The sequence below is a fragment of the Stegastes partitus genome, unplaced genomic scaffold (genome assembly GCF_000690725.1).
Source record: "Stegastes partitus isolate 25-593 unplaced genomic scaffold, Stegastes_partitus-1.0.2 Scaffold1408, whole genome shotgun sequence".
Taxonomy (NCBI): Eukaryota; Metazoa; Chordata; class Actinopteri; family Pomacentridae; genus Stegastes; species Stegastes partitus.
Window position 1 is genome coordinate 18623 of NW_007579139.1, and position 14370 is coordinate 32992.

The following is a 14370-nucleotide window of genomic DNA, read 5'->3' on the forward strand; positions in this document are numbered from 1 at the left end:
CTACTACATGCATACAAAGATGTTGCTTTGTACAGAAACAGTCTGTAGCTCAGAATGTGTCTAATGATAATGTTCTCTCATAGCTGAACAGAAAACAATCCAAAAACAAAGAAAAAAAAATGTAAGAGGCAGAATATACAGAGACATAATAACAAACAATGTTGCTTTATGCATTTTAGGGAGCAAGGTTTAGTAAGCACGCATGAGTGACACGGACTATACCCATTCTCTCAGAGAAAATAAAGACACAACATGTCCACCGTGTACAGTATCACAGATGAATATGCCATCGTGAGACAGTAAGACAGAGCACGTTCCTTTTGCTGTCAGCTCACGGAATTAATTTTAGTATCCACACAAACTTCATCCCAAGGGGATATAGCTGATCAATCCAAATCCCTTGTTTCTCTACCCTACCTGTCAAAATGAAGGATTACTCAAGGCTAACACGGAGACATGATTACTACAAACAAGGGATGAGGGAAAAATTGAATGTACAGGTAGAGAAAAAAAACAAGTGTTAACAAGAAGGCTATCATCTAACCTCCTTTCATAAATTAAAAAACAAAAAAAGACAAATGAAAACCCCAAACAACAACAACAACAACCACCACTGACCCCGCATTTTACTTCGGAGAGTACCAAAGAACCCGATGAGGGATTTTCACAAAGTTAACTCCATGAGGTTTCACATGAATATCTGAATACTGAATCAGATTATGCTACTTTGGGCATCCAGTATGTACACAGACAAAAAAAAAAAAAAGAAAAATATGGACCACAACAGATGCAATGTAACCATTTTTGGAGGCCTGGATTTCTTTTCTCATGCTAGCCTTCTTTTGTACCCACTGATCTCTGTTCCTGAGGGCATGCCATGGGGTTAGAGCCTCTGAAGCTGTAGGGATTGGAGCACTCAGTGATGTCAGCATGGGACGTAATCGGATGGATCAGTTCAGGGACAGTAGGGATCTCTTCCTGACTGCGGTCACTCTCCTTCTTCATCTCCCTTCTTAACGCTCTAACGTCTGTCGCTTTGTACTCCTTCCTGCCTCGCTGAAGACTGATGGGGGTGGATACTGAATGTGGTACACAGATTACCCAGGAGGAGGGAGAAATATTGCGGCTCCTTACTCCGGGAGCCAAGACATCAATGTGAATTTGACAACATCACCTTTCAAAAAAGTACAGAAGTAACTAGTTGACATTAGCCGGTAAAGAAAAAACAGATAATCTATCCAATCAGAACATCAGAGAGTTATAGAAAACCTGAGAACTCAATAATCATTACTTGTATCTATTACATAAAGACCTGATTTCTCCTATAAAATTAGAATTTTCTGTACAGTGCTATATGAACAAAGCAAAATGACTTGCTACCTTCTCATAAACAGCGGTGTTATGAAAAGGCACGCATCATTTCAACCACCATATGGCAGGAAAATTGTGGTCGTGCTCCATTTTGGTTTAGAAAAAATAGAATCATTCTCAACGTTAATTCACAAAAAACATAAAATCCTTTGTTTGTGGCCATTGAAATTAGATCATGTTCATATTTTTCACAGACATTTTTGTTAGATTTGTATGTAAATCTAACAGCAATATAAAAGGCCCTGGTGGTCAATTTGGATCCCTATTCCCACAGATAATCAAATTTGAGGTCCATTGATACCTGGCATTAAGGTGCTTGACAGCATTTTGCCAGCCATATAATATGAAAAAGTAAAAGTCAAATTCTCATTTGCATTGTTTGTGAGATTCTGGTAGTTGTAATACTGTTTTGCCTCATATTAAAGATATAACATTTGAAAAATACAAGTAATTTCTGCCTGTACACTTACAAATTCCCATAGACATAAAATAAAGTGCCACAATTCTTGGCCTGCATAGATTGCAGTATGCGGTATTGCACATTCCACACCTCTCTGTGAAAAACAAACAACCAAAGAAAAACCCAAAAAACAACAACATGATGATAATAATAAGAAAAAAGAAAGAAGACAATAAAACAACAAAGAATTCACCCATGTTTTTCCTGTCATAGTCATTCTAGTTTGTGTGGCTTTCACAAACGCCTTAGTAGTACACTCAGCCAAGTGACATGCTGAAACAAGAAAGAAATATTCCAGCACTAAATTGGAATCAAAGGCAACATATAATGGATATTTTCAGTCAGTGTAAAACAAAAGCAAGAGAGAAGACGAGAAGAAGAAGAAGAAGAAAAAAACTCCTTTGGGTTTAAGTTTGACTGAAAATAGTTGTTTTTGACAATAAAACACAATAAATTACAGTCCAAGACACCACAGATATACATTAAAAAACAAACAAACCTAAAAATGCCTTAAACTCATCAGCAGGATCGGATAAGGTTGCAGTAGTATGGAACAAATGCCAACAATGACATCAGGGCGCCGAGGAGAGGACAATGAACACAATGTAGGTAAACAAACCGTAAGGAAAAAACAGAACTACTATCATAGTACATCTTATTATCATATATGTTATGATGCAGCTGAGATAGAAGAAAGCTTGTCAGTGTGCTTGATTTGGTCCATTGATATCAGAAGGAATATTGTCATTTTTTTATGGTAGTCTATCCCTTTTGAAATGCCAAAATAGATAATGATAGTGTAAAGCATATATCTGTACTAATGACCTGACCTACTGAGCTGAATCAATAAATAGTCTTAACTCGGTTTTTATGGAATCTCACTTACCTACTGTAGAATTCTTCTACAACCAATCTAGACCTACGTATTTCATATTTTTATTCTTAAAAACTACTTTTAGATGTATATATCTGATGTCAGAGAGTAAATAAGGTTCTTTCCTGTGATTTGAACGGAATCAAAAGGCTGAACAAGGAGTTACACATCCTAAACCTTGTCCTAACTTCTGAAACTGCATGATAAATATGTTCAAAAGCTGTAAGATCTGATAGTCCCTGTTCTTACTGGTTACATAAATATTTGGCAACTACAGGTGTGTGTGCACTTGAGAGGAACCAAGGTGTATTTGTCCTTCTTGCCCACGTTCATCAATTCAACGATTGAATATCGGATGCTCAAACTGAAAGTTCGACTGCTGTTATGAACAAACCAAAAAGCAATAATGTCAACGTTACAGTTTCGTACACCATATTTTCACAAGAAAAAAAACAAACAAACAAAATAAAAACATTACAGGGTCGTCATGGGAACACTTTGCATTTCCACAAAAGGTAATGATATGTTTTTTTTTCGCTACGATGCAACACCCGGTCTGAGGGCTGTCGGTTCAAACCCCTCCCTTTTTCACATTGCAAATATTTGTACCTTCAGTGACAGTCTTCCATTGCCATCCTGTGCATTGTCATTGCCTTAGTTCTATTTACAGTGAAGCGCTTTCAGCAAACTAAGCACCGTAAAATATCTGTCTTTTTTAAATGCATGCTTTTTACACATAAGTCCCTCTGTGCATTTCCTTCTTTTGCTAAAAAAAGGAGACTGTCATTATGTACATTGGGAGGACCTGTGTCTACATGAGTTTTTTTTTCTTTTTTCGAGAGCCTCCTCTTTGAACCCACCGATTGCTCCGAAGTCATTCTCAAATCTGCACAAAGTACTGCAGTTTCTTTTTCAGGAATACACAACAACACAAGTAAAAGAGACTTGTCATGCCATGCAAAAATATCTTTCACTACAACTGCACCCTTGACTTTTCTTCCTGCTCCCTCCACACACCAGGCTGAGGTTGTAGTAGGTCTATTGTCCCTCAAAGCTTCCCTTACATTCACATGCTGGTTTCACAGGTCGGAGAGAGGCTGCCGTCCCCAGGTATCAGGTGGATATCGGATGTAAACATGTGGTTCTCTACTTTGTGTCCACTTTGGTTGCTGTCGGCCTTAACCTCCTCGCCTGCCCCAACCACACCTTGGGTGCAATTTTGTGCTGCTGTCTTGGGTGACAAGGGTGCGACCGCGGCACCCGCCACCTCCATCAGATGCTTCTCCTCGTGGTTCTCTGTCGATTGATCTTCATCACCAGGTGGGGTGTCAACCACCAGCCTCTTTGGGGACAGTGGGCAGGTGTCTTCCACTGTGACTGGGAGCAGTTCCTCTGAACTGGGGATGAGCGGTGACGTCTCTCCCTCCGGGGATTCATCTTCCAGGATGCTGGAGCTGATGTCTCCAGGAGAGGTAGTGCTGGGTGGTGTCAGAGGACCTTCAGCAGAGGTTTTATCGAGGTTGACCTTCAACCCTTTTATTTTGAGAGGGTTATTCCCTCTTATTGAGCTCTGGATATGCTCCACTGTGCTGTTAAAGCTCTGCCCTTCTTCTATATGCAGCACTGATCCATCACCTGGGTTGACAGACTGATAGAGGCCATCTTTGAGGATGATGCCAGGAGAGCTCTGGTCACCGCTGGCCCTCAGTTGGCTAAGATCCAGAGGGGGTGGGGCTCTGGCGTGTCTGATCGAACATGGCCCAGCATCCTTCTCACCTGAGTTGGAGCTCTGTTTTCTGAAGTCCGCTGAACAGCCGGCAAAGTTATTCGCTGAGGAGTTCTCGACTTCCTTCATCTCCAGCTCCACCTCCTCTTTTAACGTCAGTTCAGGGCTGTAGGATTTCTTCGGGGAGGCAGGCGCGGTCATAGTTGTGCTGAGAGTGCTCAGGGAGCTTGTGGTGTTGAGATTGGTGAAGGACTGTGACTTGGTCATCTGGTTGTACATCTCCTCCAGTTTCTGAACATTAAGGTGTTGTGGGGTACGGCTCGTCCGCTGTGGACTCCCAGTGGTGGTGATGGTTATACGATGGGGTGAGCCCTGCAACTCTGGGTTTCCTTTCTCTGGTGATTTCAGATTGGTTTCAGAGGTGGAGTGCCTGGTTGAACTGCCCCAGCGGTTAGGCGACAGGTGGTTGTCAAGGGAGGGGTCGTCTCCTTTCTCTACCACCACATCCATCAGTTCCATACTGCGAGCAAAGGCATCCTTTAGGTTCATTGACACAATGCTGCCATTCCTCTTGGCTCTCTCCAGTGCCTCCCTCCTCTTGATGGCTTTCTCCTGCCTCTTCTGCTCCTTATAGAACTCCGAGAAGTTGTTTACAATGATGGGGATAGGTAGAGCAATAACCAGCACTCCAGCAATGCAGCACAGTCCACCCACAATCTTTCCAAGTAAAGTCTGTGGATAAATGTCACCATATCCCACTGTAGTCATTGTAATGGTGGCCCACCAGAACGACGCAGGGATACTGGTGAACTTGGTGGCATCTTCATCTTTCTCAGCAAAGAAGACCAAGCTGGAAAATATCATGATGCCCATGGCGAGAAATAAAATAAGCAGTCCCAGTTCATTGTAGCTCCTTCTCAAAGTAAATCCTAGAGACTGGAGTCCTGTGGAGTGCCGGGCCAACTTCAGGATCCTCAATATTCTCATGATTCTGAAAATCTGCACCACACGGCGCACATTTTGGAACTGCAGCACACTCTTGTTGGACTCCGTTAGGAATATGGTGACATAGTAGGGAAGAATGGCCAGCAAGTCAATGACATTCAGAGGACCTTTGAAGAACTTCCATTTATTAGGAGACGACAGGAAGCGGAGGAGGTATTCCATGGTGAACCAGGCAATACACACGGCCTCCACATGGGCCAGCTGGGGGTTGTCGTTGGCCTGGCCGAACTCGTCTATGACCTGGAGCTCAGGTAAGGTGTTCAGAGACAGGGCGATGGTGGAGAGCACGATGAACAGAATTGATATGATGGCGAGAATCTGAAAGGAGAGGACAGAGAGGAATAAAGCGTTAGTTCAACACCAAGGTATTTATCCATTTTCCATTTTCATTACCGAACACACAGAGTAAGACGATTAATATTCAGAACTGATATAAATACACATTACAAATGCATGAGCCATTAAAGGTTGAGTCGAGATACACATCTTGTATTGCTCAGTGAATCTATCATTTTGTCTCTCACCGTCAACACTTTATGGCTCAGTTGTTTGTGGCAGATAGGGGATACACTCTGAATAATCAGAAGTGTCTGATTTGCATTAGGGACAGAAATAGATGCATAAATAAAGGCTGAAAGGTGTTGAGTATACAGTAAATGATATGAATCTAATGGAGTGTCTGTCTTTGCTTAAAAGGCACCGTGGGTGTGTTCCTGAATATTGATGAGCACTCCATTATGCATATAAAGAATATAAGACATGCCAGAGTAGTGTCCATATGGACAATGTGGGGCAGCAAAGTAATGTAAAATGACGGAAGGTACCAATGAGTGATTAAATCTTTGAATGAATGCAGCATTGCAGGATAGATTATTAAATATGAAATACTTTTCAGTAAGAGAGAATAACTAGGACAGAAATCTATTTTGGAATTAAAGGACTGTGCGTGTGTGTGTGTGTGTGTGTGTGTGTGTGTGTGTGTGCGTGTGTGCGCGCACATGGGCTCTCATCTACAAAAGATAAAAGGCTAAAAGGATTTTGGCTCCACCTGTTGGCAACAGTTTGAAATTCCCTCTGCTTCCAATTTGCTAAAAAAAAAGCAAGTGAACAAAAGTTTAAAAAAACCTGTTTGTTCTTGTGAAATTAACAGTGGAAATATTGGATCCTGTGCCTTCTGTTCAGTAAGAGGATGGTGAGAACATCCTGCGTAATCCCATGAGGTCAGCACAGCGTGAGGCTGCCTTTCAACTGCAGCTCTTTACCTTGACCAGGATTTATTGACCTCGATTGATTAAATCTGGCCTTAAATGTTCTCACCGAGGTTTGACATTTATAAAAATGGGCGTGTGAGCAATATATGGTGAGCAGAAGACTCTGTTTGAATTAGTTTGACATGTACCTCTCTCTATTTCATCTATTCCTCTGCCTTCCCCCAATAAAACGCCTTCCAGTGCTGCTGGAATTAGTGGATTTTCTTTTTTTCAACAGCTCAACTCAGTGTCCTAAGCAGGTTAAACAACTCTGTTCTACACTCAGTACAGTATTGCATCACAATCTAAAGTGAAATCCAGCACATAGAAAAATTAGCATTCTTTTGTGCAAAGTCCTCTATGACCCGAGCAATATAAAACCTATTAAAATCTAATGAACCAGGATTGAAGAGCCTCTGTCAAGACAGGAAAACAAGGCTCCCTGAATACTAATCACAAACCACATTAAGTTGCAGAACACACTGATGATTGTACATAAATTTACACTGTGCAGTCTAGAGACACTCACTGTATCTCCTTAGAGACTTCATTAATTTAGCAAATATCACATATTAGCAAATATCATGTCGCAATAAAGCTCAGGGATTCTGCAGTCTTTAGAGGTCAGCTTTGCAGCTATACGGACCAACTGGGGGAAAGAAAAGCAGCTGATAGGCAAGTCACAGTTCCTGAAATAGATAAATATGCATGCACAAAAATGACTTATTCTATTAAAGGAGAAAGGCAGTTAAAAAATAAAGTCAGAGAGTACAAGAGAGAAGCTGGTGTCATGGCTCAGCGGAGGAAGTGTTATCACTAAATGAATGTTGGTACTGATTAGGTTAAACCTATTAGCAGCTAAGTGAGGCAACCCGGGCAGGCCTGGCAACGAGACTGAAAGACTGTGGAGTCATAGTAAGGACGCAGATTGCTTCCAAACCCCTGAACTTTTTGGCAAGCTCATCTGAGGCACACTCCCTGCTGCCAAGCCTCTCCATCAGAGGACCTTTGCTTGTGTTCCTGTTGCTGAACACGAACAAGGTAGAAGAGTAGATAAGAGTCAGTGATTTTGCTCACTTTATATACTTACGGGCTGTAAATTGCATAGCTTACAAAGCAGATTTTAGAGATACAGTGCTACATGGAGCGCAATAAAAGTATGATATATTGAAATACAGGCAAAAGGTAACTCATTCTTCAGAAGTCAACTATTCTTTATTTAGATTCACATTAAACTGCCTCAAAGGAGACAGTTAATCATCTGCTGTCCCACACTTTTAAACTGCTCTATGAACAGCTGGATGAAAAGAAGAACGTGTGGGATGCACACAAACACACTCACGCACAAAGACAGAGAGATAAAAGTGATGAATGTTTTCACTGACCCACACACCTGCGATCTCACTTTTTGCACACCGAAGCACGCCTTGCTCACTGACACCTCGAATGGCATTTGAGCAGTGGGAGATGAGCAATCCTAAGGTGGCTTGTATTAACCTACTGTAATTGAGTGGGAGTAGTTAAGAAGATCAATTACTTGGGCTCAGTCTTCTTTTCTCCCTGATTTGCATGTTTGGTGGCATTAGGTTTAGCATCACATGCTGTGGGTGCTGGATTTAAAAAACGGAAATGAGTGCAGCAAAGCCTCCTGACCTGGAAGTGACCCATGGGATGAAGACACAGGAACAGAGACGGGAAGTGAAACCAGATATTTTACTGAACTGGACACTTTCTCATCAGTGGAGCTGTTCTCTGACCACAAGTTCAGAGAGTAAAATGTCACTGGTTGGATGATCATTTTACTAAACTAATCAGTGCTGTAGTGTGTCCCACAAACTGCACAACTTGAAGACAAACTGTGAAACTAAATGGTAAATTATCAAAGAAACTGCTTTTTTTTGTGAATTAAAAGACTCTGTAATTCTTTTTTTCCTTCTTCTCCTGGGAGGGTTTTGACCTCAGAATCAGGATGTCATAGCCAGGTCATGGTCAGTCCAGTCATGAGACCTGACTGGCTTTGACATGTGACATGCTTTAGTTGTCTCCACAAACTCTACTGCAGCAGAAACTGCTTGGCACGACTGTGTTGGACAGCTGCTTTGAGACTTTGAGAATTAGAACAAGATAAAAGACAAATGGACAAAGAGAAAGAAATTTTGAACGCTGCACGAATACTCTGATGACTTCCCTTAATACTTTGCTCTTTACTCCTGAGTACATTATAAAACACATCAGGAAAAGATAGATCGCTTGATGTATGACTGGTGGCTCAGTTCCTCATGGGACAGCCTTAAAAAATAACAGTTTAGGCAGCACTGTAGGCAAATTTGTCCTCTGTATGCAGGAAATGAAAGCGCTTTAGAGACAAAGCCCCATAACCATCTTCACAATCTTATTTTGCAGCGTCTTTAAAGTAGTATTACATCCTTTGGGTGACACAAGTAGGAAATGTGAAGCTGATCCAAAGGAGAAAACACAAGAGTCATGGCGTTAAGAGCCCTCTTGAGTCTCTCTTCCGAGCCTCTCCTGATTTCCATCTTCAGCCACCTGTCATCTCGAGCACTACCCTTGAAATTGTGAGAATCACCTTTCCCCATCCTCTTTTAGTTCCCACAAGAAGCAGTCAATAGGGGCACTAACTCCTCTCTAAATGTCCTCTCATCAGTGACAGCACTGTGATCGCACAGCTGCACCCGCCTTCGTGCGTCACCCGCTCTTGCCTGCATTCGCATCGTTTCTTACTTTGAGGGAAGAAGAGATGTTCTGAGGAAGAAAAATAACCTGCGCCACGCTAGCGGCCCATCTGCCAGCCTGGGGGAGGCTATCGATTGTGTACACATCACATTACGGACACAGAGCCAAGCCCAGCAAGCCCCTATTGATATCCCTGCTCGGAGCTCTTATGGACCGTGATCCACCTCTGAGGTCCCCACTGACACCCCCCCTCCTCCACCACCCGTGTCATCAATTTGTACTGGACAAATTGATCCATAGCTCAGGTATGATAATTCTTTGCTGCGGAATCAATCCAGGTGATTATGGCTATGGTAATGCGGATTGATTCCAGGACTTGTGTAGTATTTCATCTTCGTGGGACCTCTGTATCTCTTCTGCTGCGATGACTCCATCAAGGTACATAGGGCGTTAGGTTACACATGGCAACACAACTTTGTGAATGTATTAAAACAACATAGACTTGTGTTTCTGCACCAGTGTGGTGGGAGGATTTATGTTTTTGAGTTCTCTGCCCTTGTATTTCTTGAATGCTTTTCCCTGTTCAAGGATTCGAAGATTCAAGGATGACTTGATTTGGGTTTGGTGGTCAAAGGTTAAAGGTCACTCAGACCTCACTAAACCCGTTTTTTGGCCATAAATCAATTTTTTTTTTACAATATTTAACACAGGATAAAACATTTCATATCCAAAAGGTCAAAGATCAGCTTGTCAGTGACATCACAGTGCTTTGCGTAAAGACCTTTTCTGCCATTATTCAACGCCATAACAGAAGACAAGACTGCTGTAAAAAATAACCTGGCTGGTTGATAGATGTCGAAAGTGCCCAATATCACTTGGTCCACAGCATCTGTACTGTAAAGTCAGTAGAGAGAATGTAGGTACAGAGTATTTGATAGATCACACTGAGTGCTGATTTTGATTTTTGCAAAACAACAATCATGCAGACAGAACACATTTACTTTTTCACAGGGTAGAAAGATATTTGTCTTGAAAAATATTGTTTTCAAATAGTACTGTGTACAAGGCCAAGGTTCGCATGTACCGGTGGGCAAATCCTGCTTCATTACTCAGATCATTGGCTCCACATGGAAAAAATGTCAGAGTGATGCAAATGGAAAGGTATGACTTCTAAATGTGCATAAATTTTACTTAAGTGAGCCATTACCAACAATTAATGATAGCACTGAACAAATATGGCATTAAAGAACCTGGCTCAGATTCTTTAAGCAAGATTTATAGGGCATGGATAGTTAGACTATGACTTCAATACGCACCCTTAGAGAGACCGAGCATTAATCAACAACAGGGCAGGGGAGATCCCCCACACCCACTTCCTGCACCACTCTGTCAAGATTCTGCTGGTTGAGTGCCTTTACTATGGCCACTTTCCAAAGACTTCACAAAGAGAGAGAGAGAGAGCGAGAGAGAGAGAGAGAGAGAGAGAGGGATTGTGATATTTTGGTGGCAATCAACTGTTTTGTCCCACAGATCCTCCAAGGTTCAGAGAGGTTTGGAGGAATGCCACAGTCATTACGAGTCGTGCCTCAATTCTAAAGCCATTAGTCTGCAGACAAGATAATTGAGTTCATAAAGCACTGGTGGAAAAAAAATGACAAAACTGATCCAAATGATGTTCCTTGAAACCAGCACAATATGTGCGCTGTAGACATATGTCGCAAACCCTTTGTTACAACTTCGCAAAAATAATTTGGATAAAAAGAAACCGCTCCAGTGTCCATCTGTCGAACTATCTTTGGAGACTCCAGAGGGACTCTGGTGCATAATAATGAATACTTATTATTTCAAGGAAAACTATTGAGCTATTCATATACCCATGGCAGCTCTCCGTGCAGTCAATAATTGCAGTGGATATAACCCATCTGTCTTGGCATAATGCAGCATTGCCATACTGTGTCACTTACAATCTAATTTGTCATCAGTCAGCTAGACAATATTGCGTGTCCCCCCCTTCACTTGGCAACCTTTATCAGAAGTATTGTCATGAAGTGATTAAACCCACAATTTCAGGGTCAGTCTCAGTCAGGTGCCTTAGCATCAACAGTAGTGACAACCTCGGCATGTGCATAATTTTCTTGTTGATTGTTTTGTAAAGCACCAACCCTGAGGTAACATCAATAAGTGATGCACGACTCTCTGTCACTTTCATGTTATCCTTGCTGGAGGCGTGCGACAGCAGAAACCAGAGGGGGTTTCAGCCAGCGTTGTATGCTGAGCATGTGATGTTCACTCAGTAGCACAAAAAGTGGTTGAGTGGGCTGACAGCGTATGAGAGGGACCTTAATCAATAGCGAGTTCTCATTTGCTTGCAGGCCACCCGCACCTTTTGTTGCCAGAGTTCATTTTAAGCCCCAGCGTGACAGATGGAGAAAAAAAAAAAAAAATAGAAAGCACCTTAAATAAGTAATAAAATCCAAATTTTAATGAAGCTTTTACATTATTGAGGACAGTCCCTCCACCACCACCCTCTATTTTTTCCACTGGTGGAGTCTATTCCCTGTGTGGCTTTCTTTGATCTCACCACTAAACTTCATTGTGTCCCCTTTTCTTCTCATTCTTGTAAAACACATTGTTTGTGTGCTGTTCACCCTCCTCCTCCTCTGCCTCAAAGTCCTTTCACTTCTTTTCAGGCTGTATTCATACTCTACTGATATTTGTTTGTGTGTTACTTTTTTTTTTTTATTTTATTTTTTTATTTTGTACAGCCAAGGAGGAAAGTGGGCTAGTCTGAAATATTTATAGAGTGCGTTCATCCGTCGGGCCAGTAGTCGCACAAACACGCCTGCACAGAACAGCAAACACAGTTACAGTGTGTGTCAGCATGTGGTGCTCCATTACAGCTCAGAGCAGTCGGGGCTTGAGTGACGTGCCCACCATTAGCAGATTGACATATCATACATAGAAAAATCATGTATAAGCTGACACAGTGTGCTCGCAATTCCTCCTTTGCTGTTTTGTTCAAATGACACATTACCTGAATCCCATCACGACTGTTTCTAATTCCTTGCAACAATAACACTAGGCGGGCAATGTGCCAGCGTATGAATCCCTGCGAGTCCTGAGAGCTGGCAAACAGAATAGAGGAGAGTCGGTTTGTGATGCTCCAGTCTGGCGGTACGAGACGGTAAAGCTCAGATCTACGGTAAGAGCAGGCCAGCTGCAACTTTAGGACAAAAATAGAGACTTTTCCACACTGTCGACACATGGGACCTAATTAGAGAATAAAGACTAAACATTTAAATATAACGCTCTCTGGGAACAAGGTTGATGCAGTTGCAGACCAAATACAAAGCAATTTACGTCAATGTTAAACTTTGCTATAGCAGCATTTTGTTTTGCGCACAGAGGAAGTCTGTAAAATGGATATTCAAAAAAAAAAAAACTTTAATAAAAACCACTAATGATATACTAAGACAGTAAAATATTGCTTGGTAACTATTGTAAGCAATATCAGCTAGGCATGCCAACATTCGGTCTGTGCTATAAGTTATTGTTGTGAGTCTAAAATGATGATGACATTTCCAGTTGAATAACAGTGATATTAGGGTTTACTAAGTGCAATTTCCAAATCCCAGGAGAAGCAATTTTTGCAATAAAAGTAAGATGTGTTACAGCGAACCATTATAAATGAAGCATTGTGGTGCTAAAGAGATGCTGCGGCCTTTATTTTATATTCTCCAAACATAAGAGAACGTGCTTGTTTGTTAAAGACGGCGGCAAAGTGCGAAAACTTCCATTCCCACTACATTCGTGAAAACAATCGCGATTTCTTCGCAGACCCCTACTTGATGTCATGATTTCTCTTCATCTGATTTAATCAAGCTAACAAACGCTGTATTCAATCTATAAAAGTGAGTAAAACGGATGACTTATTACAGGTGAGTGCCGCCCAGCGATGCTGACCAGCTTTTTCAGGTCACAATGCAGCACAGCGCAACAGCACTCAGGTAAACTTAAACATTCATGAGCGAGCTGCTACGAAATAAATTCACAAAAGCGGCGCTTCAAACGCTAAACGTCACATCACAAGATAGCTATAGGGCCGTTTCTGGACTCAACCTTGAGAGGAACTCAGCAGCTCTCCTTTTCAATCAAGTGTATTGATGAATTTATTTAAAGCTCTGATAGGATCCTTGAGCCATCCGCTAACTGAAATAGATACCTAATGCTTGGTCCATCCTACTGTGCATCCTGTAACATAGCCCTCTACCTCTGTTATCAGATTTCTACACTCATTATGTCTTCAAGACAGATATTATTGCAGTTTAACAATACTTCATGAGTCTATTTAAAAAAAAAAAAAAAAAACAATATCCAACAGTGTGGTGATGCTATTTCCGTCGACGACTCAGCAGTTTTGTGAATTAATCGTTGGCTGTAAAAGCAGTTCCCGCTGAGACCAGGCCTCCCAGGAAGGGCAGAGAGCAAAGTCATGCACGATGCGCTGCTAAGAATTTAATGCATAGAACAAACCCAAATTTTAGGTCATTGTCTTGATTAGTCTTGGAGAGATCAACACTTTAAGCTCTTTCGCTCCTGGCAAACTTTAAATCGCACCAATCTTTGCTGCACTTTTCGTCTTTCCTCTGTCCTTCCACTGTAATCTGTCCAACACTATTGCCATCTTAGCCACTTTGCAACCAATCATGGCCCACGACTTTCACAACACAAATGTCAGGGAGAAAAAGAAAAAAAAAAAACGGCAAAGAGAGAGAATGGCGATGCAAGAGCACGCTGTGCTCACTGAGAAGTACACACAAAGCTACATTCCCTTTTGCAAAGAAAAAAAAAAAAACAGATATGGGAGCAGAATTCATTTATGAAGTAATACTAATTCATAACAAGTTTAAAACCTCCAGTAATAAACAAAAGATAGTCTGGTGGAAGAAAATTCATTGAATTAATTACTAGTGGTAACATATAGAGGAAC

At 41.6% G+C, this 14370-nt stretch overlaps 1 protein-coding gene across 1 annotated transcript in view; it reads right to left on the minus strand.

Moving 5' to 3' along the window:
• Positions 1-2807: 2807 nt before the first annotated feature.
• kcnb2b (potassium voltage-gated channel subfamily B member 2b) overlaps positions 2808-14370 on the minus strand; it is an 84272-nt gene continuing 72709 nt past the window's right edge. Inside the window, exon 2 of the mRNA XM_008299370.1 lies at positions 2808-5754. Coding sequence (XP_008297592.1) covers positions 3772-5754 — 1983 coding nt within the window. The 3' untranslated portion in view covers positions 2808-3771. The remainder of the gene's footprint in view (positions 5755-14370) is intronic.